Genomic DNA, 26777 nt, shown 5'->3' with positions numbered 1-26777 from the left:
AAACAGATTCTGGATCAGCTGACATAAGTGATAGCAGAAGTTAAGGAAGGAAAAAGAAGTTTGCAGTAATTCAGATGTTTCACTTCAATTATGCTGTGTTCTGCCTTTTCACCATAGAGTGCCACTGTTACTCTACAAAACCAGCATAGTGCTGTGGATAGTTTTGTCTTACAAATTCGTTTTAAGAAATTGTGATAACTTGGGTTGGTTTTTGTTGTTTTGTTTTCTCCAAAACCTGACATTTGGCGGATTTAACATAGAAATGTTTCTCCCAAATCCGAATTTACACTTCTCACAATGATTGTTATGTTTAGATTGAACAGTAGTTCGTCTATACAGTTGTTTTTGTTGGAGGACATTATTAACATTTACTATACTCAGAATGATATACTGAAATTATAAGTTACATTATTATTTTACAAAGAAAGATAATCGACTACGTACTTTGTATCCTCTCGCTGTTATAGTGTGCTCCATAACCAGTTCCTGAACAGGGAGAATAATATTAGCAACCCATGTACAGAAATTTGAAAAACTGAATCTAAGGAAAAGGTTTCTTGTAAACTACTGAAAATTTAAATGGAAAATGGAAACCATTTAAGTTTGTTTGCAGTAAAGTAAGTGGTGCTGATTTGAACTGTCATGACAGATTCCTTGCTGGTGCATAATCTGCAAGAGAACATTTCATTGTTGCAAACAGTATTTGCTGTAACAAAGGCAGTTGTCTGCAGTGACAGGGATGTCTCAATTCAGAGGGGTCAAAACAAACAAACAAACAAGCATTCTTGTGCTGAAAACTTCTTAGTAGCAGATGGGCTCTTTCCTTCTTGTTGTAAGTGGTAAGACCCTTCTCTTCTATATTATACAGAAGTTATCCCAAGTCCTGCACAGGAGACATAACAAATTAACACACGTGCTGCAGAGGGAAAAGTTCAGTTTCAAATGGAAATTCATTAGAGACCAAGTAGCCTGCTAAGCATTAGGATTCTATATATTGCCAGCATAGTTGAAAAGAAGGTTAACACCTTTGAAATTATACCTAGTAATGAAAACTGACTGGAATCTGTATTCCAATTCAATGGGAGAATATAGATCTTGGTGCTATTTTCAATAAATATTGTTGCTAGCATTAGAAGTGAAATGGTTAATTGGCTTTTCATATCTAAGTATGTAGCCTTGTTAGTCTGATTGCTTCTCATTTACATTAAATGTCTTGTGCCTGAATAACTTTTAGATTCAGAAAAAAATTAGTTAAACAGCATCTACCAAAGCATAATCACATTTTCTTTATTACAGAGATAGCTTTAGTAGTCAAGGGCTCAGTCTGGCAAGCCTTACTTACGAGAGTAGTCCTTGATGAAGCAAGTAATAATAAGAACATCAGCAGAATTACTTGTGTGAGTAGAAGCTGAACTGGACTGTAAAATACAGCAACAATGGTTCATACATAGGTCAGCCAATTCAGCTGTACCTAGAAATATGGGACTAGAGCAATCCAAAATCTAGAATTACAAGTGCTGATATTATAATGGTTTGTTGGCAAATGTGTCAGAAATTCACTGGAAAGAAAGTAAACCAAGCCATCAATCTTGACTGAGTAAGCTAAAGATCAAAAAAGCTTTAGATGGTGACCTGGGTGCCAAAATTCATTAGGAGTTCATAACCATTTTAAAATACCACTGTTAAATTCCCCAAATTAGCGTGCAACTCCTACATAAATTTGAAAATGGGAACATCCCCAAAGCACAAGCAAACTACAGAAAGCAGGAATGAAACTTAGAATTTAATGAAAAGTTAAAGAGCAGTTAATTAAGGGCACAGAAGATATTACAGGTTGGATTACTAGTGTCCCATATTATAAAGGGGATTATACAGAGAGTATATTATCAATACCTTGCAAGTTTTCAAACAGTGTCCTGGATTTAAAATTTTTCCAGACCAGTGTTTGCTACAGGCTGGATTTTTTTTTTTCCTTTGTTAAATTTGAACTAAAATAATTCAACAGTTCCTGAGAACAAAGCTATAGGATTATTATTTTTTGTGTGTCTGTTAGGAAAAATAAAAGGGCACTAGAGTTCTCTTTGTCAGATGACCCATCTTTGAACTAGGGACCTTTAAATTTGGCAGGTGAAGCATTTGATGAAGGGCATTTGCATTGCTGTTCCTACAGCAATTTATCCCTGCCAAATTTGACCAGCTTATAAACTAAAAAAAATATCCATTCATATGTGCTTAAGTAGAGAAATAAATTCTCCCATGATTCATGCTCTGGATATGCAGCAGACTGGCATTCTGCAGGACATGCTGGGATTAAGCACAGGAACTGAAACAGAGAACCTATATCTTCTGTGCCAGGAAGTAGCTAGACAGAGAAAAGGAGACACGCAGAAAGATAATTCAGACTTGTGGAAAAAAAACCACTGCAACTGGATTGGGAACCCCTGCCTGGCAGGGAGAGGAACTGGCGGGGAAGGAAATGAGGCAGACATAAGCAGTGAAGGTGGAAGAGAGACAGGAATACGCATGGACAGTTCAACTTCTTGATGATCAGTGTCCACTCTAATCTGTCCTGCTCTGGAGCAAGAAGCATCCCAAGTCTATTGCTCTGTCTGAAACCTCTTTGGAACCTGTTACCAAATGACCCATCAGTTTTGCAAGATCTGTCCCTATCACCAGGTGATAGGCTGCCGTCTGCATTTAATAAGTGTACATTTTTGCGTTTGAGACTTCATCTATACAGCTTACAAAACTGTAAAGTGCTAAACGTAGGAAACTATAAAGTGCTAATGACACGGAGATATTTTTACCCTGCACTTCAAACAACAAACACAGTCTCAGATTAGTTCCAACTTTTTAAAAGTGCATTAAAAAATGCCATCTATGTTTTTACTTACTGTGTTTTAGCAATTTTCAAAAAATCACAGATTATAAAGCAAAAGTGATATCTCACTACCATGAACACTCAGCCTGTGATCCGGTCAGCTGGTGAACATAACTAGCGACAAAGCTGCTATATACTGTCACACGTCAGCATAGGTCTCTATTACAGATTTGTTGTCTTCAAAGACTTTGTGCTGCTCCGTTTAAAAGAATTTTTGTAATAACATGATGCAAAAAAGCATAGTTTTCTGTGTGAAATCTGCAGTATCTGGGAAAAGAAGACAGGTGAAAATTCAGCTTCTTTCTAGTACACCTAGATTAAATAGCACTTAGTTTGGAACAGAAGCTGTAAAGAAGTTCCAGCTTTACAGTTATTTTAGGTGGTGTCTGCACCCCAGTCACCTGGTGACGTAGTGATAACCTAGCTAACTTTGGCCTAGTTAATCACAGGTAGCAGTAGTAGTCTAGCCACAGACATGAGGTTCACAATAGAGTAAATTAGCCCATAGTGAGCTTCCTGCTGCTAGCTGCACTACAGAAATACCAAAAGGATTAAATTGTGTGTTTTCTGATTGCTTTGATGTGAAACTGTATTACGATTGCTATTGTCAGATTTTTCCCATTTCCTTTCCAAAAAGACTGCACTCAGGTGCAATGGGATCTCATCTTCAGTTACCAATGAGAATCAAATTCAGCAAATACCCTGTCTTGATCAATTATGTGTTGTCAGAAACAAAATGGCGTAATTTTTAATTGTGACTTTAAAGGATTATTGTGGCACTCAGTCATGCCTGTAATACCTCTCAGGTCTTCCTGGACCACCCGGACTGGATGGCTTGGATGGACTAAAAGGTCAAAAGGGTTCTGCAGGAGCTCCAGGTAAAGAAGGGAAATAGCTATGTCAAACACAAAATCTTCTCTTAAATGACTGAATGTGCAAGGAACGATGCACGTTATTTTGATACTTGCCTTGCCCAGAAGATATCATTAAGGCTGAGACTAAACTTTCAAACAGAATCTTAAGTATGCCTGATGACACACCTGCAGTTATTTGTGGGGACAACTTTAAAACTTCTGTTACTCATATAGTTTTGTTGGAACCTTTCAAGGCTGTTTATAAAATGAAAATGTTCAGTGCAGATGATTCAAAGTAGAGCCAAGTCTCCAGGTTTTTCATGTGTAAAAGATAAACTAACAAATTAAAAGGAGACTTATGAAATCCCAGCCCCATTAAAGTCCATGGGAGCTGTGCCACAAACTTAAGAGGAACTTGCTTTTCACTCATGCTGATCTATTTGCAGCTTTCAAAACGTGCTTTTGAAGCAGCATTAAAAAACAATGCTCATCATCTATCTAGAGATTAGAAATTTATGCTGATAGAAAACTAAAGACTGTGCAATCAGTTTATATTTCAAGTTACAGACAATAATGACACCATATAAAATAACCCCTGAAGAACAGCATTAAAGCAAAGAGTTTGCTTTCTTTGAGAGAGATGAATTAGGGCCAGATTCAACAAAACTCTATCCAGTTTCCAGGAGACAACCAGAAAAATAGCGCTAGGCAACCTTTGCAAGGAGGAACATCTGCAGCTGGTATTTCTATTCTGCACATCTGTATTTGTACTCACTGTAAGCTTTATGTACATAATTGTTTTCCTATAAAGGTCAAAGTGAAACAGGGCCTCCAGGATACGTGGGAGAACTTGGACCAAAAGGAGACAGAGGTGAACCTGGATGGCCTGGTATTTCTATTCCAGGCCCCCCTGGAGAAAGGGGATTCCCAGGATTTCCAGGTAAGAAAGGTTTTTCTCCTTAGTGGTGCCCTGCAGAGTTGAAACAAAGCTCATGCAGGCTCTTTCCCTGGTTAGTATGAACGTTAATACATACCCAGAAGATTACCTCCCTAAAAACATTTCTGTTGCAGTAATGTGCTGATGTTTCCTGAGTAGATACAGGGACCCCAGTACTTCTTGTTTATTGTGTTCCAGGAGAGGAGAGAATGAGAATAAAAACCAATGGTCTTGGACAGAGTCAGGGAACTGCTAGGTGGAGTTGCCCCTTGGGAAGAAATTCCTGAAGAAAAAGAGTGCAGGAGATCTGGTAGTCACAGAAGTATAGTAAATCTATCAACTATTCTGATGTAAATGCAAGATGGAACTGTATCACAAGATTGCTATGATTATTTAAAAGCCTTGGTGATACAGGAATTGCATAGAAATAGGAAAAACCAAGTGTTTGAGGAAGGGCCGCTAAGAAGGTTAAGAGATTGGAGCATCTGTCAGGTGAGGAGAGGCTTAGCCTCCAGAAGAGAGGGCTCAGGGGTGATTTCATCAATGTGCATAAGTACCTGATGGGGAGGATATGGAGATGGATTCTTCATAATGGTATTCAGTGACAGGACAAGAGGTAATGGGCACAAATTGACATACAGGAAATTCTACTGAAATAAAAATTTTGGTTTTCCTGTAGGGGTAATTGAACACAGGAACAGTTTGCCCAGAGGAGTTATGGAGTGTCCATCCTTGGAGATACTCAGAACCCAGCTGGACAGAGTCCTAGGCAACCTGCTCTAGCTGACCCTGCTTTGAGGAGGGGATTGGACTAGAAAGTCTCCAAAAGCCCATTCGAGCCTCAGCAATTTCATGATTAGAAGTGACATTAGCTTTACTCTACCAAACCTTGCCACAGTGTCACGTAACAGACAGAAGAAAAATAGCAGAGGTGAATTCCGGTGAGGTGAATTATTCTAAGATGACGACAATGCAGTTACTAATGCGTGAACTGGGGGAGTCAGCAGAATGGTGCTGTTAAGGAAAAAAGAGAAAGTTTCATTCAGAGATGTGCTGCTTGACACTGCTTGACATGGGATAGGCAAGGCCTCCCATGGTACACTGAGTCCAGCTTTGGCAAATTAGAGAGAACTCATGAGAAAGTAAAAGGAAGGATGGGGTTAAAAACAAAACTGAAGAAACTAGATTTGGTTTTTTGTAGAAAAGAGAAGGCAACAGAGTGAAACACTTGCTAACAAGCTGCTACTATTCAAAAGTGGTATGCAGAGGATAACCTCTAACTCTTCCTGCCTGTCACATGTAAGAGCACTAACGTCTTATTTTGCAAAAACCGAGATTACAAATTACAAAAAAAACCCCAACATTTAAGGCAAGTTCATCTTGTTCACTGAGGTTTTTAGGAAACGGCTGAACTCACTTTTGCTAGGAACAGTCTGTGAATACTTAATCCTGTCCCAGCAGAATGATTTCATAGTCCCCACTCGTCTTACATTTTTACCATTTCTCCCATTGTTAGAGTTCAGGAGAAGGTGGCTATTTGTGGCAATATGCCAGGGTGTGATGATGCATTCTTTAGTTTAAGTAGATTTTACAGAAAGAATTAAAAATTTTACAAGATAACAAATATTTTCACTTCTACAAGATGCCTTAATTAGCCTAATCACTGATATGTTCAGTATATAACTGAGAGCATACATTACCTCCAAGACTTCCCATGTCAGTGTTCTTTTAGTTAGTTACTTATTTCTGTGATCTAAAAAAAAGCCTCAGGGTTTTTTTTTTTTCTTTCTTTTGTTTTTGTAAAATGTGATCCCTTAGGTAGAAGAGGACCTGTTGGAGCCACTGGACCTATGGGACGATCTCCTGATAGTGCTTCTCCTGGTCCTCCAGGTGATCAAGGACCACCTGGTTTAGACGGCATCAGAGGTATTAAAACCAAAAATACCAAATCTGATTGTGTAAAAAGCCCCTGAGGCTACTAGGAGTCACTGGGTTGCTGTCTGTGGAACAACGTATAAAAGTGCATAGGGAACTAAGAAACCAATCAGTACCTCACTGAATACAGAGAGAAGTGAACACTGGAGAGATCACCAGAGCAAGGATAAAATAGAGATCTCCAGATTCAGTTTTCTGGCCTGTGTGGTAATTCTGTACAAGTCCTGCTGCTACAGCATATCTCAGTTTCCACAGAAACAAACAGAAATAAGGTTACTGGCCTCTCTTCCTAGCAAGAAGGATTAAACACATTGTCCAGAGGCCTGCTGTTATTCGTAAACCCACAAAAAGCTTTCCAATCTAAATCCAGCCCTGGGAAAGCTAAAGCTAGCAACTCTTTTGTAACCATTTATGTAGACCTTACTTCTGTCACAAGCCGGGGTTGCCAAGGGATCCAGTCAATTTCTATAGACTCTGGTCCTCAAATGGAGCTCTTTCAAGTTGTTTTGAGCCCTTACATTTAGTATTATCTGAACCCTTCCTTACCCAGTACAAAGAATTACTTCCCATTGGGAAACAGAGGATGGAGATTGGAAGGGTAAGCAGCACTGATAAACATAAAGAAGCAGTGCCTCAATGCCTGTAACCTTAACTTGCCACCTTTTGCTTGCACAAATCTACGTAGATTTGGGAGCTATTCCTATCATTGACTTCCTTACAATGCCTTGGACAAAGGCTAATGCTAGTATTGCCAAAGACACGCAAGGGCTGTCCTACAGCCCAGGGGAAAAAAACAGTGGAACATGGCTATTTTTAGATGTTTATGCTTTCTGCGTATATTAAGAATAAAGTTCTTTTACCATAGGGCAGCCTGGGAATCCTGGTCCTCCTGGAGAGACTGTCTTTGTGCGAGGAGATCCAGGTGGTATTGGCATTCGAGGGGCACCAGGTAATCCTGGGCAGCGAGGGCAACAAGGAGCCAGAGGTCTTCCAGGGAACCCAGGAAGAGGAGGCCCAAAGGGTATGATCCGAGATGTTTTTAACTAGCGTGTGCACTTGTGCCCAGCCGTATGCAGCTGAGCCTTGTGCACAGGGGATTGCCACAGGAGACTGAGCCAGACAGGAGGAGTAGGCTGGACATTTCATAGCTCTGCCCTGTTACCTACAGATAGGATAGGGCTGGTGTAGAAGGTCAGAGTAGAGCCAGATGCACATGTGTTGCTTCCAACAACTTGTTGGAAGACTCCCTCACCAACCTGAGAATGAGGCAGTTTTAAAACTTTTGAGTCTGCCAGACAAAGCAAACCTTGACCTCTCTGTAGGGGTCTTGAGAACCTGTGGAAGATGCAGATCTGTTTGAACTAACACAGAGTCTCACACCTGCTCCATAGCAATAGCTTTGGGCTTTCAACGAATTCTTTAGTTTGAAAAAATAGGGACCTAGATACCCTGTTTCTTCCACACACTGTAGAGAAGTCATATCTACACCAATCCCTTCCAATCTCTAAAAAAATAAAAAGTCATAAATTTTAATTCAGTTCAAGACCAGGGAGAGAAGAGGAAAATGTGCATTTCTTTCTGGGAGACAACAGAGTTGAGCTGTCCCAAGCACTTTTTGTTACTCAAGCAGCCAAGACTTTATCTTATTTATGTGTCACCTTCTCAGAATACAACCACCTGTAACTGCACCACTCTCTTCTCCCCAGGTCCTATGGGAATCCATGGCCCACAGGGTCCACCTGGTGCTACAGGACAACCGGGAGACCAAGGCTTTCAAGGAAAACCTGGTCCCACAGGTCCCACAGGTACTTATGAACCTGTTGCTCATTGTCACTCAATTGTAGCCATAATCTTTCTCTAATTAAATAATCCTATTATTATTTACTTTCATGCAGACAATTTAAAAAAATCTCAGGAAAAAAAACAACTTAATTAATTTCCCATTTGAGTTGTGTGAAAATTTCCAAATATGTATTTGTTTCTAATGTCACCTCATGTAAGTGATTTCAGTTCTCATTCCATTCTTTCCTCTAATTTACATGCCTGAAACTTGTTTCCACCTGCACAACGGCCGCAATCTGCTTTCCATTTTTCAAATCCTTCAGGCTTTATAGGTAAGTTCATGACTATTGATTATTGTTCTTTTCATGTGGGCTTCCTTCTGTATAGATACATTCTGCTCTTATTAGAAGGTATTCTTGGCTTGGCTGCTAGGAGTAGTAGATACTGCTACAACAACATAGTTCTAAGATTTTTCACATGAACAGCTAGCAATTCCAAGCAGACCAATATCATGATAATGCATCAGTGAGAAGTCTCATGCTATGATGTCAGTTAGACTTGGTAAAGTACTTTCGTTTCAAATTACCACTTCTTTTTCAGTTGTCACAGAAGATGCTTTCTAACCAAAAACTTAGTGTAAGCTTGAATCCTAACACTGGATTACTACAAACACTGAACTCTTAATCTGACTAAATTTATCCAATTCTGATTTTGTTCCGAAATACAAATAGCCAATAGCTCCCAGTAACTTTCAATACATAAAATGTGGCTGTTCTTTATTTTTTATTATTATGATTTTTAAATTGATGTTGTGGGTTAGCTTCTTTGGCCTGCTGGTTTTGCAGCCACAGAACAGGCAAAGTACTGTAAATCTTCACATGTGCCAAGGTGTTTGCACTGAAGTTGGGTAGACTTTAGGCTTTAATTCAAACAGTTTGGGGCACATTAAGACAGAATCAATACATCAAATACTTGAAACATATCAGCTAGCATACGCTTGCTAACACATGCTTGCCATGCTATTAAATGTTGTGTTAGAAAACTTAAGAGTAAAATTAAAAGCAATGAGACTCAATGATTCAAGATTTTAAAATACTTAAAGTATACACTTGAATACCAAAACCAGCCAACAGTTACACTGATTTTTCACATGGGAGCTATTAACCAATCTTCTGTCTAATGTACTTTCCTATCACACATTCCAGGTGACCCTGGTGAACCAGGAAAAACAGATGATTCATGCCCTGCAATCCCAGGGCCTCCAGGGGAAGCAGGGCAAAGAGGACTTGATGGCCCTGTAGGATTACCAGGGCTGATAGGCCAGCCTGGACCCCAAGGTAAGCTTGTCTTTTGAAAGCTTGGATGTCTATTTTAGCCATTTAGACAACAATTTGAAAAAAATCAGAGTGTCAGTGTTACTTCTCTATGTTTTTACCTTGTCTCTTCCCCTTAAACACTTATAAACAGTCTCCAGAAACATGTAGCATGCTGGTTAATGCTAAGGAGGATGGATCGATATAGCTGAACCAGGCTGCTTGAGCCTGCCGGCACTGTATTCCCTTTTCCTAGGCCAGGGAGGGAAAAAGCGTCATGCACTGTCAAGAAAAAAGTTCTTTAAATGGTTATTTTTCCTTTTTACCAACAAATGAAAAAGCAATGGCTCAAACCACTCCTATGGTTTAGACAGGTTATATTTGGAAGATGTTAAAAATATACATGCTTTAAAATTTAGCAATAATGAATCACAAAGCTCTGCTAACCAAAGTCCTAAAAGGACACTGAAGTCAGGGAAGCGGTTATGATAGTGCTTTTTATCTATTAGAACACGAAAAAGTTACCACAAAAAGAAAACTGGCTACAGAGATCTTAAAAAGAAGTGATGAAAGGCTGAAACATTCTTCTGATACCTAAAAAGAAAAGAAGGGTGATGCTGGCACTGATGACTCCAACAGAGTGGGCATCTTCATAGAAGTACAGTGTAGCATGTCTGAGTAGTATCTTCAGTTTAGGTTGTGTCTAAATGTGGTGTCTTCAGTTTAGACAGTGGAATCCCTCATGTGGTTTCAGATACTTCTTACTTGGGAAACCAAAGTTTGCTGTGGTGGCTGCACTGGACATCCAGTGTCTCCAGAGGGAAAAAAAAAACCAAAAGTGTGATTTTCTCCCAGGAGATTCCCTGCAGTAGTCATTCCCCTCATGAAAGTGAACACAAGGCAATTTTCAGTGAACGATCTAGTTTTACATGTCTTAATTGATTTGCCAACTAAAGGGTGTTTCTGGACTTGAATTGCTATGTTTCCACTACATACAGCATTAAAAGACTTTCTGTAAAACTAGGTGATACAATGACACATACTTGCACCGGTTTTACGAAAGAAACACTTAGTAATGCTTTTCCTTTCATTAAGATAGCAGAATGCCAATTTTATCCTGACTTGGAAGGCAAACTGGAGGTTTTACTAGGAAAGACAATGAGTATTACTAAAACTTTGGTGTACTTGAGCTTTAACAAAATAACTATGCAACCAACTTTGAAAAGCTCTTAAATTGTTTTGACTGGTTTAGAATTTTGTAATGACTCTAGTAAAAAGTAGCATGGGGAAGTTTTGAATGTTGTGGGAGACAACCTGGAATTACTCAGTCAGCTGATTAAGTAGCAAAATTTTCAAGGAATGAAACACAGACCATTAATGAGAAACAACTGTGGTGCTAGAGAAACATACTCATCTGAAAACTGTTTATTACTAAAAGAGGAAAAACACTACTGAGTGCAGTAATATCTGACAAGTGTCACTTCATTCAATTCAGATTATGTTTTAAGTAGCCAGTGAACAGGACCATCACTGTCTGTGCCCTGTGTAGGAAATGTGTCTTTTACTGTCATGGCCACACCTCATTACCTGCTCATGTATACAAATGCATGTACATACGAGAAATATAAAAAGGTGAGGCCATCTGGAGCTTAAAATATCTTTACCTTTCCCCACTGGATGTAGTCCAGTTCTGCGGTCCCTCCCTGCTCTGTAAGTACTCCAACACACACGTTACGTACTGAACTCCCTGTGAAGTGTTTCAAGATTTTGCTGAATTGGTTCCTTAAAAATGAAGGCTGATAAAGGATGAGTTACACCTTCTTACACGGTACAGATACTGATGGCAATTCTGCAAGAGGCTTGTCATGATAACATTTGTTAGTGGTTTGATTTCAACTGTAAATCACACAGGTTCTGTAGAGAGGACATAAAACCTTACCAGCAGTTGCTGTTACTGAAGTCATGCCTCTGAGCTGCTACTGTGGTCACAAGGAGAATCAGTTGTAAAGGGAATTCGCAGCAGAAAGTGGTTCTGCACCTTTGTCCTGAAGCGTAGTTTCTTGGCAGTGTCAGTTCTGCTGAGCGGCCCTTAGCATGCTGTGTATGTTTGGCCAATGTACAACCTTTAAATGCAGCCATATGAAGGGAAAGTGCATACTCTGTGTTTGTCTAGGAAGAAAAGGTGAAGAAGGGTCATGTGGCCTGCCAGGTCAGGATGGCTCACCTGGGGCATCTGGACCAGTAGGTGACCAAGGGCATATGGGAGAGCCAGGATACGCTGGGCCACAAGGTAAGAATGGGACATAACTTTTGGGGCAGAGATGTGCGAGATGATGTATAGACTGAGTTTTCTCCCTACTCCCCCAATTCACACATGGATACAACCACCTCCAGCCTGAAATACCATGACACTTCTTTCCCCTTCTCAGTTCAAGCACTGATAGTTACCTTTGTGAATGATTTCATAACACATAAAAAGACCTATCTGAAGAAAATTTATCTCAGCATCCATTATTAACCAGAAAGGCAATTAACCACGCATGCTTAAACACCATATATCAATAGGTATGCATTTCTGAATCAGAGCTAATGGTGCAACTGTCTGTGAGTAATTAAAATTGTATTTTAACTGTGACTGCTGTTTAATAAATTAATGGTTTAATCTATATATGAAGAAAGGGCATCGACTGTTACTGCAGGGATTCAAATTCAGTCCAGATAACTCATCCTAGTGAGTAAGTCTGGGAAATCATTGCCCACCTCAGTTCCTTTCTTAATCCATACTGCATAGGACAGAGGCACAACAAAAAAGCCAGCTGTCAAGCATTCAGTGGCAATCCAGTTAATTTCTCTCCCATAAGAAGGATAACATGAGTCTACTGGTGTCTTTGTTGCCAATGCCGACCTGTGAAGTGGTATTATATTTGGTCAGGAACCCCTTACTGAACACTGAAATATAGTAAAAGAGAAAAGTTCACACTAGCTGTGTGTTCATACAAGTAAGTTTCTTTTACCTTTTCTCCTATGCATAAGGTCCACCTGGCCAGACGGGTATCCCAGGACCACCAGGCCCCCATATTAGATCTGCGAGTGGGTTCTTGCTTGTCCTTCACAGTCAGTCAGACAGAGAACCGCTCTGTCCACAGGGGATGCCAAAATTATGGACTGGCTATAGTCTGCTCTACCTGGAAGGACAAGAGAAAGCTCATAATCAAGATCTTGGTATGTACTGTAGTAAATAACGGCTCTCTAGTTAAGGTCTAATATGTCGTGATCTATACAATGAAAGACAAGTCAAATGGAGCACACTATAGAATCACCAATTACTTATTTTCTACAGACTCAAAACTAATTTACACTGATCATAATGAACTTGGTTACCCTGCCCTATTATATGACCCATTTTCTGCTGCTATGCAGTTGAATGAAAAAAGTACCTCTAAATATTTTTGCATAGAAGTTGGAGAGACAAGTGGTTTATTTCACTCACCCTGGCTAGTCATTTTGGGCTGTCTTTGAACTCACTGGAGAGATCAGAAATCTCATTTAGCCACTCTGAAATAACTCCCGGAAGGAGCAGCTCCTTTTTACTGTAGAGGCAGCTTGGGAAAAAGAGCTGGTTAAGTTAGATAGTTACACTTGGACAGTATAAAAAAATCTTTGCAAAAAAAATTATGCATCATGTACAGCAGAATTGTGTGCTTTTGAGAGTCAGAAACTAGTATTTTTTTGAAAAGACAGAGCCAAATTTCTCCCAAAGACAGCTCCTTTTGGTGTCTTGGGTCATTTTTTCTATGTCTTCTACAGCTCTGACTAAAATTAGCTGTCTAGAGCCGGCTGACTTGCAGCCTGAGAAACCAATTGGCTGCAATTTGCACAAGAGAAATTTCCTAAATTCTTATTGTCTTATTATTCAAGAAGCAGAGAAGTCTCCTAGGAGGAAACATCAAGGACCTAATAAGCTTAACAAAAAAAAGAAGTGTTTAAAAGAGTAATAAAAAGAGATATTTTTAGTACAGCATTGTTGTTTTGAAATGTTTTCGCTATTTGGCATTCCCCAGGAGAGCCAGTTGGTGAGAGAATGCCTTATAACAACAGTGACAGTAAAAGTCGAAGAAAATAAAGTTCTTGTTCCCTGTGACCAGTATGCTCTTCTTGCAGGCATTTTCCTTACTCAGGCTACTCCAGATCCTTTATTAGTACTGGAATGGAATATTATCAGTGATAAACAAACCTGGCTTCTGTATAGAGATGTCACATGTCTTTAAAGAAGGCATTAGGGTTTGGGGGCATTACAGAAATAATTCATCAGACACAAAGTTCAAGGCAGAACATATATGCAGTGATTATTATTGTGAACTAGACAGGTCATCGTGAAACTGTTCTAAATTCAGTTCTGGAAGAACTTCACCCCTGAAGTATGCGCTAGTCACTTCTTACTTCCCACTGATGTCTGCCTGATGAGAATTTTGCAGGACTGGCTCTGCAAAATCCCTCAATCCTTTTATTCCACTTTGAGAGCCGGTGAAACCTTTCTGGAAGGCAGTAGAACAGCTGCTGAGATTTCAGCTGAATGCTCTGGTAGCAACGCCTTGTCATACGTTACAAAAAGTTTCTATTTTTCAGCATTGGCATTTGGTTTCTCACTGCTTCTAATGAGTTTGTAAATAGCTAATCTCCTTTTAAACCAGCCGCCACCTCTTGCCTAATTTATTCTTCAGTGTTGGTACAGCTAAGAAATTTGTTATCATAACTGTTGCCCATGGTGACAACCTACATCGAGTTTAAATGCTGGATTGTGACACAATTCAATATTACTGGTCAAAGGAAGATACTTATTGTTAAAAACCAGTTTCTGTTCTCATTATCACTAGCCATTTTGGTAAAGAGCCTGGGAGGTTTAAGATCTGTGAATTACATAACTCCTCTTAAGATATATAGTTTTGCGGCAACGTTGGCCAGAAAACTGTTTTCAACTTACCTGGAAGGAAGTAATTTTCATCATTTGTTATTATTTTCAGGTCTGGCAGGATCTTGTCTTCCTGTGTTTAATACCATGCCCTTTGCTTACTGTAACATCAACCAAGTTTGTTACTACGCCAGTCGAAATGATAAGTCTTACTGGCTGTCAAGTGCTGCTCCTTTACCAATGACGCCCCTCTCCGAAGAAGAAATCCGGCCCTACATCAGCAAGTGTGCTGTGTGCGAGGCCCCAGCCCCCGCGGTCGCAGTTCACAGCCAAGATCAGTCGATTCCTCCCTGCCCAGCAAACTGGAGAAGCCTTTGGATAGGATATTCTTTTCTGATGGTAAGAGTCCGGGCACATGATTGTATATAGAAATTCCTTTCATACAGCTTTTGTGTTGTAAAAGTTCAAAGACTTTTAGCTCTGGGAAGCAAACTATCCAATGTCTAGCAAACGTTAAAAAGGAAAATTCACGCAAAGAAACAAGACAAGGGTTAGTTCCAAATTGCAGAACCTGGCTGTAGCTACCTATACTGAAGTCATTGCCTTAAGCTACACATTTCTTAAAATTACAAAGGTTTTGCTTACTTGTCTTTAATAAACAATGGGATTTTCATGTACAGAGAAACAATTTTCAGAATTAAGAGGTCCAGGTCTTTTTAATGCCACCCTCCAGTTACATTTGCAGCAGTTTAGATAACGGCATCGTTTAGAATCCACCTGGATTACTCTTTTCTGCAGTTTGATAAATACCAGAAAAATAAGTGAGCTGGCTCTAGACTTTTGAGATTAACTCATTACAGAGCAAATTAAGATTTTCTCCAGCAAAGGAATCTTACTTCAACTTGAGATCACCAAAAACAGTACAGTTAAAAGCAAGTAAAGGCAAAAAGGCAGATTAACATAATTTAAGTATTTTTCATGCGCAGTTACCAAGTTCTTTCATTGTTCTTTCCAGCACACCGGGTCTGGCGATCAGGGTGGTGGGCAGTCCCTTATGTCCCCTGGAAGTTGCCTAGAAGACTTCAGATCAGCACCGTTCATTGAATGCCAGGGTCAGCGGGGAACGTGTCAATTTTTTGCTAACGAATACAGTTTCTGGCTAACAACTGTGATGCCCGAATTGCAGTTTGTAGCAGCCCCCCTGTCAGGAACTCTTAAAGAAGGACAAGAGCAGAGGAAAAAAATCAGTAGGTGCCAGGTGTGCCTGAAGCATGGCTAACAAGCAAAGCAAAACTGCACAGTTGGCGCGAGACTTATGTAAGGATGAACAACACGCTACAGGTGTAAACAGTGTTTAGCATGTGAATATATCTGAAAGCGCGCTGCACTGTTCTTTCTGTTTGAATGGATATATGACTGACAGGTGAAGGATCTGTTGAGCCTCCTCCACCCATGTGCACACATCTGCAGATGCTAAAATCTACTGTAAGCAACTTAATTCAGAGAAATGAAACTGTCACATTGGAGTCCACTGCTATAACATACATACAGGTAACGAGCTGAGCTGGGAGGCTTGAATCGAGTCGCGAATACCAGGGAAACCATACACGTCATGCAAGACGATGGATTTCTTGTTAGAAGTGGCATTAACAACAGGAATAGCATGCGCATTTACATGGCATATTATAAATATTTATCCTTATAGAGACGATGTGCAAACAGACAAATGTCTTAAAGCCCTACAGCTGAATTTCCCTAGCTAAAGAAACCTGCAGATGTTGTTTCTGAAGCAAGGAGAAAATGTAATTGTTAAAAAACCTCGTAATAAAAACAATGAAGGTCAAAGTCTTTTACCATTGCAGTACTGAACAAAACCGTGAAAGAACTGTTAATTGGGCTTTCATAAGCAACAAAAAGCTGCAAATCCGTTTAACAGCAGATTATGTAAGAAAATCAAATTAGCTGAGATAACGAATCCTTAAAAAGTTATATGTATATTCACAATTAATTTCTAAGAGCAGTTAAATTAAATTATTACACTCCAAGTAGCTGAAGAAACAGAGCAGTTTCTAATATTAATTGAAAAGAAATAGCAGCATGGTGATAAAATGGGTGGACTTGTCTGAGTGATGAATAGAAGAAGTGTTATGACAATTGTCTAAACTTGAAGCTGATAAATTTTGTTCTTTTTTTGCTTCTTTTTTGTAAATACGCCACTAACAAAAAAGAACCATCACCTTTAAGGTCTTTATGGAATCATAGCTCTGGAGATGCTTTTTATTTTGTAAAGCACTGATTGTTGAAATGTTCATAAGCTAAAGCACTGATCGCATTTTGAAAAAGTTAAACCACATTTATACCTCCTTCCTTCAGCTATAAAACCAGAACTATTGAATGCATATTTGAATCATGGTGAAACTACTGAAAACACAGATTGCAAATGGAGAATTCATCATGTGTAGAAGGGCCACAAATGTTCTTTTTACGACTTAAATAAGCTGTGTTTTACTAGAATGGAATAAAATGGTTTTCTCCAGCACTTTTCATTTCAACTTGTGTTCACTAAGAGGGGTGTCCCCAGCAAAAGGATTTTCATTGAAGCAGAGATCCACGTCCAAGAGTCATAATTCAAGAGAACTCCCTCTGAAGCCATCACGAGTACAACAGGCTGGTCAGCCAATTTGAAAGTTGGATACACAAACTCAAAGAGCAGGAAAGGCAGACAGCCCAGTCTCAGCCAGAGGAAAACAAACTAGTCAGAGGGTAAGGCCATTCACGTGTGAATACATCAGATCGTGCAGCTTCCCTCTGACAGATCCAGCCAGACCTGGCTCAGCTGCTGTGCTTCCATGATGGGCAGCGAACTCTCCTGCTCTTTCACCTGGGACAGGGTCAAGAGCCTGCTTGGGGCACGTCCCCGTCCCCACCTGACTTGGGGAACATTTCCCTCTCTGGTGCCAGTGGCCCGCTGGGACAGGGCATGCCCCCTCAGCTGACTCCTCAGTGCTTGAATTGCGGCAGGGCTTCAGATCTGGCACGGCAGCCTCATGAGGGACTAATCTCTACCTGAACTGGATGAAATAATTTAATCTTCTCCTGCTTCAGATAGCATCCCATGCGCAGGCAAGACTGGCTTTCTGGTTTGAAGTAAACACTAACATCTGGACTCTGCAAGGTGCTGAGTAGCTTTGGAGCTTACTCCTGTGAGAAGACAGCAGCATGTAGAGGGGAGCACCACGCCTTCGAGGTGTGCAGCCTCGTGCTCTTCACGGTGTGCAAGCTGTATGTCCAAAAAGGCCACAGCTAAACCCACAGTGGGCTGGTAGCTTCAGCGTATGTTCACAGTAGCCACAAATACCCCGCTTCCTCAGGTGACGTCCCCATTTCCTCAGTGGACTTAGGTAATTCCACGTTAAGGTCTCACGAGCTTTCCCTGATACTACTCACCAGCTCCTCCGTTACTCATTGCAGCCTCTTTTCAGGTCAGACACTCTCTGGAGAAGGGCAGTCGCCTTGCTGGAAGTGTTTACAGGGTGGCTTTTGCTACCAACTGCAGATCATAAAGAAAACCTCATACACCGTGTTAATGCAAGCTTTGTCCAAATAAGACAAGTTAAAGACAAGTAAGATGGAATAAAATGGGATTTTGGAATTTGGTCTGTGTTCAGCTAACTTGAACAAGTACACAGAAAAATCTTAAAACACATCTGAGAGAATCAACAGAGACCCAATTATCTAAAGAAGCCATTTCATGGCACTTCACCATCTTGCTTGGTTGATTTAAAAACATCATGTAACAGTCATGTTTTCCTACTGTGTTGATGCAGCGTTTTTGCACCTGTGCCTGTTACATTTTACAACATTCTATAAGAACATACTGTATATTGGAGATGTATTTTTAAGCTACCACTGATAGGTTAGAATACCTACTAAGGGTGTAAATTCCCATTTCATGTTTAGCTGGCTCTGTAAGACATTTGTCAGAAATACTGTACTAATTCAAAATGAAAGTGCAGATAAATTGCTTAATATGACAAAGCAAATAAGACAGACGAAACTAAAACGCAGCATGTGCTTTAATTCTATAATCATTTGTCAGTGACTATAAGCAGAAAATAATTGGTACATTATTTATATGGGACCTAATTATGAAATTACGCTGAAAAGGAGAAGCTGAAACTGTTCACAAGAGTTAAAACACTCCTAAAGGCAGTGGCTTCGTGCTAGTCCTTATAGTCCAAATTACCCTGACTACTGCATTCCAGAGCTTTGGCTCTTGTGCAGGCGCAGCGAAGAAGCGAGTTTGATCCTGAACAGCAGGCCGGCTGTTCACAGCAACACAGACAGCGATGCTGGCTGTGCTCGGGGGTCCCTGGTGTTAGAGCCGTTTGGGGGGAGCTGCCCTGGAGCTGAGCTCAGCGCCCGTGACTCGCAGCGAGGAGGCCCAGCAAGCCCCGGCACCCGCGTGCCTGGGAAGCAGGGAGGATGCCGGCTGCAGCTCACGGCAAATCCACAGCGCAGCTGTCAGATCCCTCTCTCTCCTTCACGTCCCTCCCCATCAGGATTTCTGGAAGGCAATAATGAAAGGAAAACACTGCACAGCCTGAGCCCTCATCTGCTGTGAAGAATCATGGCCGGTTTTCCTTCATTTGCCGTTCTTCATAAGAAAAGGAGAGAGGTGCACAGGCCTAATACTGAAAATGTCTTCTGAACCGAATTCATCTTGTGGTGTAAAAGGGAGACACTAAAGCAAAACTGAAAATGGGTATCACTCATTTTATCGCAATGGTGCTGTATTGTAAAAATGGTATTTTTGAAGTGTACTTTAAATTCATTTTGTGTACAACAGAACTTCTGTATCTGAAGTCCGCAATTCACACACTAAAAGCGGGTATCGGAATGAGACCTTGGAAAAGCTGCTGAAACTCCAGGCAGAGAAGGTGTTTGGCTGGGGCCTGCAAGCAGACCCAAACCTGCCGCTTCCTGCGAAAGCAGCACCTGCCACGGGCCAGACTGGCTGCTCCGAGTCCCGCCTTGCCACATGCCGCCATATCGGCAACGTCGCGTGCCCGGGAGCTGCCGGGCCCCGGCGGGGAGCTGGCCCTGGCTGGCAGCCTGGCACCTGCCCTGCGGCTTCCCTCGCCCCGAGCCGGACAGGAGAGGAAACAGGAGGAAGAGGAGTAACACAACTCGTGGGTCAACATACGGACAGGGAAATCACTTAGCAAGTACTGTTGCGGGCAAAACAGGCTCAGCTCAGGGAATTTAACTTATTTTATTGCCAATTAGCATAAATCACAGAATCACAGAATCACAGAATAGTAGGGGTTGGAAGGGACCTCTGTGGGTCATCTAGTCCAACCCCCCTGCCGAAGCAGGGTCACCTACAGCAGGCTGCACAGGACCCCGTCCAGGCGGGTCTTGAATATCTCCAGAGAAGGAGACTCCACAACCTCCCTGGGCAGCCTGTTCCAGTGCTCCGTCACCCTCAGAGGGAAGAAGTTCTTCCTCATGTTCAGACGGAACTTCCTGTGCTTCAGTTTGTGCCCATTGCCCCTTGTCCTGTCACTGGGCACCACTGAAAAGAGCTGGGCCCCATCCTCCTGACACCCACCCTTCAGATATTTGTAGGCATTTATAAGGTCCCCTCGCAGCCTTCTCTTCTTCAGGCTGAACAAGCCCAGTTCCCTCAACCTCTCCTCGTAGGAGAGATGCTCCAGTCCCCTCACCATCCTCGTAGCCCTCCGCTGGACTCTCTCCAGTAGTTCTTCATCTTTCTTGAACCGGGGAGCCCAGAACTGGACACAGTACTCCAGATGAGGCCTCACCAGGGCAGTGTAGAGGGGAAGGAGAACCTCCCTCCTCCTGCTAGCCACACTCTTCTTGATGCACCCCAGGATCCCATTGGCTTTCTTGGCAGCCAGGGCACACTGCTGGCTCATGGTAAACCTGTCGTCCACCAGGACACCCAGGTCCCTCTCCACAGAGCTGCTCTCCAGCAGGTCTGCCCCAAGCCTGTACTGGTGCATGAGGTTGTTCCTCCCCAGGTGCAGGACCCTGCACTTGCCCTTGTTGAACCTCATCAGGTTCCTCTCTGCCCAGCTTTCCAGCCTATCCAGGTCACGCTGAATGGCAGCACAGCCTTCTGGTGTATCTACCACACCTCCCAGTTTGGTGTCGTCAGCAAACTTGCTGAGGGTACATTCTAACTCTTCATCCAGGTCATTGATGAAGAAGTTAAACAAGACTGGGCCCAGTACTGACCCCTGGGGGACACCACTTGTCACCAGCCTCCAACTAGACTCAGCGCCGCTGATGACAACCCTCTGAGTTCTGCCGTTCAGCCAGTTCTCTATCCACTTCACCGACCACTCATCCAGCCCACACTTCCTCAGCTTCCCTAGGAGGATATCATGGGAGACTGTGTCGAAAGCCTTGCTGAAGTCAAGGTAGACAACATCCACGGCTCTCCCTTCGTCTACCCAGCCAGTCATGTCATCGTAGAAAGCTATCAGATTGGTCAGGCATGATTTCCCTTTGGTGAATCCATGCTGACTACTCCTGATAACCTTCTTTTCTTCCACTTGCTTCATGATGGCCTCCAGGATAAGCTGCTCCATCACCTTTCCCGGGATGGAGGTGAGGCTGACCGGCCTGTATTTCCCTGGGTCCTCCTTCTTGCCCTTTTTGAAGATTGGAGTGACACTGGCCTTTCTCCAGTCCTCGGGCACCTCTCCTGTCCTCCAGGACCTCTCAAAGATGATGGAGAGTGGCTCAGCAATGACATCCGCCAGCACCCTCAGCACTCGTGGGTGCATTCCATCGGGGCCCATGGATTTGTGGACGTCCAGATTGCTTAAGCGATCCCTCACACAGTCCTCCTCAACCAAGGGAAAGTCGTCCTCTTTGTAGGCTTCTTCTTTTACCTCCGGGGCCTGGGATTCCTGAGGGCCAGTCTTAGCACTGAAGACTGAAGCAAAGAAGGCATTCAGTAGCTCTGCCTTCTCCGCATCCTCTGTCACCAGGGCACCCGCCTCATTCAGCAGCGGCCCCACGTTGTCCCTAGCCTTCCTTTTGCTGCTGATGTAGTTGAAGAAGCCCTTCTTGTTGTTTTTGACATCCCTTGCCAGCTTCAATTCCAGGTGAGCCTTGGCCTTCCTCGTCGCATCCCTGCATGCTCAATATTTAATTACTGGTTCAGGTTTTGGGGAACAAGTTGACAAACCTTAAACCCACCTTTCCACCCGCTTTCCCAGGCTCAGCTTCGCTCTGACTGCTCTCGGCCCCCTGTTACTGCTGCAGGTTGCCCCCGGGCCCGGCCGTGGGGATCCAGGGGCACAGCGGGTTCTCTGTGCTGCGCCTTCCTTCCTGCTCTGCTCCTGTGCCCTGACGTGGCTCCTCCACGGGCTGGAGAGCTTCTGAGGGAGCACCTGCTCCGGCACAGGTCCTCCAAGGGCTCCCGTCCCTTTGGGGTGTCCCTCTTCTGCCATGGAGCACCTCCGCCGCCTCCTGGCCGTGGATTTCCCAGACCAGAAAACTCATTCCCAGAACTGCGTTATTAAGCGCAACAAGTTCAAGCACAACTGTTTCAGGAGTTCTTCCAAGGTAAGCTCTTAGCTGAAACAAATTGTTCCATCTTTGGCTGGTTCGTAAGAACCAGAGAAACAAACAAAAAGTATCCCACAGTCAAAACCCCATATATTTTTTGCCTGCGTTTAAGGCAAATTTTAAAAACCCAAACCAAACAATACAAGTGGTGCAAGTTAATGGGTGTGCCTCTGATCCATCCACCCAAATTTTTGTTTGCTTCTTTGAGAAAGGTCCCCCTGAAGTTTTAAAGCACACCGTCGAGGAAAAATTTTGACCTGCATCCTGCCGTCTCCTCCCAGCACACAGCCGAGGACTGCCAGTCCGCAGTGACTTTGCAGGCTGCCTAGCACAGCCTGCAAGGACACAGCATCAGCCCTCACCAATTCTTTAAGTATTACCACGATCCAAATTCGGGAAATAAACCGTATCCATCTGGGGAGCTCCATTTCTGTTGTTCCGCATGGAGCACTGCAGGTAACGCCGCTTTACACCAATGTCCCAGCCTGAAGCCGGGCCTTCTCAGGTCTCACAAGCAACCCTTAAATAACTTTTAATTTCATTCAGTACGCCATAAGTAGAAAAAGACCACAAATATGAGGACTTCTGTTCTAACGCTTTACGTGCATTAGAACTATCTGGGCAAGAAAAAACCCAAACTATTCAAAACCACGAGGAAGATTTGTAATGGGGAACAGTCATTTGCAAGAAAAAGGATTGCTCCAAAGGCAGCCATGAAGGGAGCAGTCGGGCGAGGACAGAGCTGATCTGCCTTCACTGTGAGATGGTAGAAAATTTCTGACAACTCTGGTAAAAACTTTGCAGCAGGTGAAGCAATTGCTTCATCAAAATGAGATCTATTTCATGACCAGATCCTATTTCAGAAACCGTCACTTTAAACCAAACAAAACCAACAAAAAGCTGCTGAAATTCTGCCCACCATAACCAGCTGGAGGAAAAACCACCATCGGCACTCAAACAGATACTGCTCCGTCTTCATATTGAACAGCTTTCCCCTCTTCCAGTCACTTCATCCAGATGTTCCAGAAGGTAGTGGAAGTTCAATTTGAGGTGATGTTTTGTAAGTGTAAAGTAAAAAACAGCTCCATCTTTAACATTCTAGAATGAACGTATTATATAAACATGGTTCCTCAGTATAACGTAGACAGCCTTCAGCATCTAACACCGCCTCACAGCACATCTCACCTTGTGCTTGACCACACAGTGCTCGACTGCTTCTCAAAAGATGACAGGCTGGAGCTTCGTGGGATGTGAAATTCCACCTGTTTTAGTGTTTTCCACAGACTCAGTGAAGCAGCAACGCAAAACGCGAGACAGAAGTCTAACCAATTTCTGAAGAAACGTATGTAGTAAGATACCACACTGGCAACCTCTCCTACAGAGAGTTAGCTGCCCACCAGAGAACAACCCCGGTGCCTTACCCCTGGTAGTTTATAGAAAGATTTGGAATGAAGCACTCAAGCCCCAGTCCTACATCACGTTCAGCTTGGTAAAACAAAGTTTCAGCATGCAGAAAAGCAACGTCTTTTTCAGAATTCATAGTCTTCCATGCACTGCTTACAAACACCACTCCTGCTGCAGACAGATGCTCCTCCTTACGCTATTTAGCATGATGAAGACAAAGGTGTTTTCATTAAAGTGGAGATTAAACTTTCTCAGAGGCAGAAAACAGTTAATTCTGATGGGAATTGAAGAAATCTGTACTGGAAATGGCTACTCTGAGGCAGCTGCAGCTGTAGTTTGTTGAATTCTGCATACTTTAAGAACTCTAAAGCAAGTTAGTATTTCCAAATGTTTTAATTTCATTGTGCTTAAATATTTAATATGCATATAAAGTGAAAAACATGCAATAACTGGCACCACTGTCACAGAACCGTTGGCCATAGATAGATAGGCCGCGTCTGTGCGTGAGCACTGTGCTTCCTGACGATGACGTGCAGAAACTGAGGTTCCAGGCACCCCGCCCGAAGAAGCGTTTTATCACTACAGCGCCTTCCAAATTAAACGCGTCCCTGATCGTTTACCCTCTGTCCCCCTCGTTTCACTTACACCGTCCAATTCAAAAATACACGTTTACAAGCTAGCGGCTCATTCTGCGTTTCGGGTCTGCAGACAGACGTAGCAGTGAAAAAGGAACGAATTATGTATTTTTAACACAGTCAGAAGCCTCGGCTCTAAGGGCGGCAAAACAATTGGCTTGGTTCCCCCAGCAGACACCCTGCAGTAGAGACAGGCCTGCAGCAGCCCGGGCCCGCACCGGAGAAGGCCCGTGCTTACACGAGCAGCTACTGGACTGCTGTTTTGAGCAGCAGAGCTTTCCAGAATCAAGGCCTCTCTGACCTAAGCTCTGTTTTTTTTCAAAATGCTGGACAAAATAAAAGTGGCAGGTTTGACCGTTGCACACCAGATATTTTAAAGCTTTTATTTTTATTTATGCTTTTATTTAGTCGCTAAATTACATTTTGGACTAATGTAAATGAAAAAAATCTTACCAAAACCAGCTGAGGTACGCAGTTAATGCTACGGCTGAGTCTTGCTCTTCAAGCACAACGCGATCCACCTGTTAACTGGGCAAAAGAATACACAACAGCCTTCTCAGTTGCAGAACTGCGCACATACATACCTAGTTTATCACTTCCAAAGTCAGCCAACAGGTCATTCCATGCTCAGCGTTGTACAGATTTAGGAGCCATTCCTTACCTTGTTACACAGGCAAGGAACATACGGATGCACCGAAGTGGCCCACCCATCGCTAGCTCTGAAATAATCCCTGTAAGGATCCCTGTAAGGAATAGTTTGGTGAAGGACCAAACCGAATCCAATATTCTCCAAAGGCAAGAACATTTACTGCTCACCTGCTCACCAGCTTTGCTCTGTCATCTGCAATTTAAGCTCCTTAATCTATATATAAAAATAAAAATGAAGATGTCTGCCATAAAGACCGCTGATACAAAGACTGTAGCTCTCAGGTGTGCTCTCTCTCCTCTTTTCTCCTCTTTTAGCATCAGAGCTATCCAAACTGGGACTTTCTTCAGCTCAATTAAAATAGTTTCCTAGCGAGGTCTGTTTATTAAAATTTCCTTCTCTCACCAGACACAGCATCATTCTATGGACTTTTACACACACATCACTAATTTAATAAGCAAATATTTAGGCTCTTTCTTCCTTAGCTGCACATATGCGGTATGAACGAATTGTATGTAATAAGAGAGTTATATTCTCCCTTTCACTTTCCAACAAAACCAAGCCAAAAAACTCAAAGGCAAAACTTTTCTAAAGCGGCCAGTCTCTTCACTGTCTCCTCCTACACCCTTCATGCCAACAGAGTTGTTGAAGTGATTTTAAGGTATATGTGAAAATTACCAAGGCTATTTTAAAAAATGGACCATGAAAATTCCAGGTTTGATCTTCACCGAACAAGCAAGAAAGCCTTGCTTGAAAGGTAACTGTGGAAAACAAAGCTTCAGGCAGAATGACTTCTCTGCCACAATGGGACCGCAGGACCGACATCCTCTGCCCCAAGACACTGCTCCCCGGCACCAAGTAGCCCTTTTAGGGGGGCAGGACAGCTGCTGACCTCGGTTACAGCCTGTATTGAGAACACCACTTCCACCCACGCTCCCCTAGCGCAATCTCTCCCGCTGTGGTGTGGAACACCTACGAATACTGTTTCCTCAGTATTTTACAGGGCATTTTGTCCCCCTTAGGAGAAGTGGTACTTCCAGGAAAAAAGCATCCATCCACAAGAATATATCATTTACCTGTGCTTAAAGACACGACAGAAGAGGGAGAAGAATTTGAAAAGTTAAACACACTGTTGTTTCACCACATCTTAATTCTGGGCTGCAAGAAACCCCTATTTATTAGCAGTAATACATGAGGTCATTCAACCATTAAATTTCAAGAATGTGCCTGTTAACAAGTCTGCTGATTAGGATTAATTAAGGAGGTGAAATTTCTTACATGGTGCCTGATCAGAGAGTTTAGAGAAAGCATGAAAAAGGCACAAGAAATCACAGCTCCTGCAACACAAGAACCAAACTTCAGATGCTCAAGTGTTTTATACAAGGCTACTTGTTCTTAAAGAATCCTTCCTTTTATGTAGTCGGGCACTGAACAGTGTCAGAAGAGGTGCAGTGTGCAGTACTCAGCTATGCAGATTGCCCTTCATTTTTGTCCCTCAGGAGGTAAAGTGCCACAGAGCATAAGTTAGGAATTCATCTGCAACTTACACCTGCCATCATCAGTGCTCTGAAACCTAAACTGATGGGGTTTTTAAACGGTAAAAATCCTACTAAGAAATCATTCTGTTAATAAACTTTCCACACTAATCCAAGAACTGGATCTTTCCAATAATCCAGTCCCCCAAACTCCCACTGAATTCAAAAGAAACACAGCTACCCCCAACATAATCGATCTGCCCCCTTGGTATCACAAGTCTTCATTTCTAACAATATAGTGGCAGCTCTGCAATTTCAAATGTGCACCTTTTCAATTACTATAATGAAAGCCAAACAGTTTTAAACGTAAAAAAATATTTATTTCAAGTTTGTATACA

The 26777-nt window shown here is 42.4% G+C and overlaps 1 protein-coding gene across 1 annotated transcript in view; it reads left to right on the top strand.

The window, feature by feature from the left end:
- COL4A4 (collagen type IV alpha 4 chain) overlaps positions 1–15898 on the top strand; it is a 73885-nt gene extending 57987 nt beyond the window's left edge. The window contains exons 37-47 of the mRNA XM_075417321.1: positions 3688–3759; positions 4547–4675; positions 6491–6598; positions 7473–7628; positions 8314–8412; positions 8713–8721; positions 9595–9726; positions 11876–11992; positions 12736–12924; positions 14724–15010; positions 15627–15898. Coding sequence (XP_075273436.1) covers positions 3688–3759; positions 4547–4675; positions 6491–6598; positions 7473–7628; positions 8314–8412; positions 8713–8721; positions 9595–9726; positions 11876–11992; positions 12736–12924; positions 14724–15010; positions 15627–15890 — 1562 coding nt within the window. The 3' untranslated portion in view covers positions 15891–15898. The remainder of the gene's footprint in view (positions 1–3687; positions 3760–4546; positions 4676–6490; positions 6599–7472; positions 7629–8313; positions 8413–8712; positions 8722–9594; positions 9727–11875; positions 11993–12735; positions 12925–14723; positions 15011–15626) is intronic.
- Positions 15899–26777: the final 10879 nt, after the last annotated feature.

Source organism: Opisthocomus hoazin, chromosome 4 (assembly GCF_030867145.1).
Source record: "Opisthocomus hoazin isolate bOpiHoa1 chromosome 4, bOpiHoa1.hap1, whole genome shotgun sequence".
NCBI lineage: Eukaryota > Metazoa > Chordata > Aves > Opisthocomiformes > Opisthocomidae > Opisthocomus > Opisthocomus hoazin.
The sequence above is the reverse complement of the archived record's forward strand: the minus strand, read 5'-3'. Positions and strand labels throughout refer to the sequence as shown.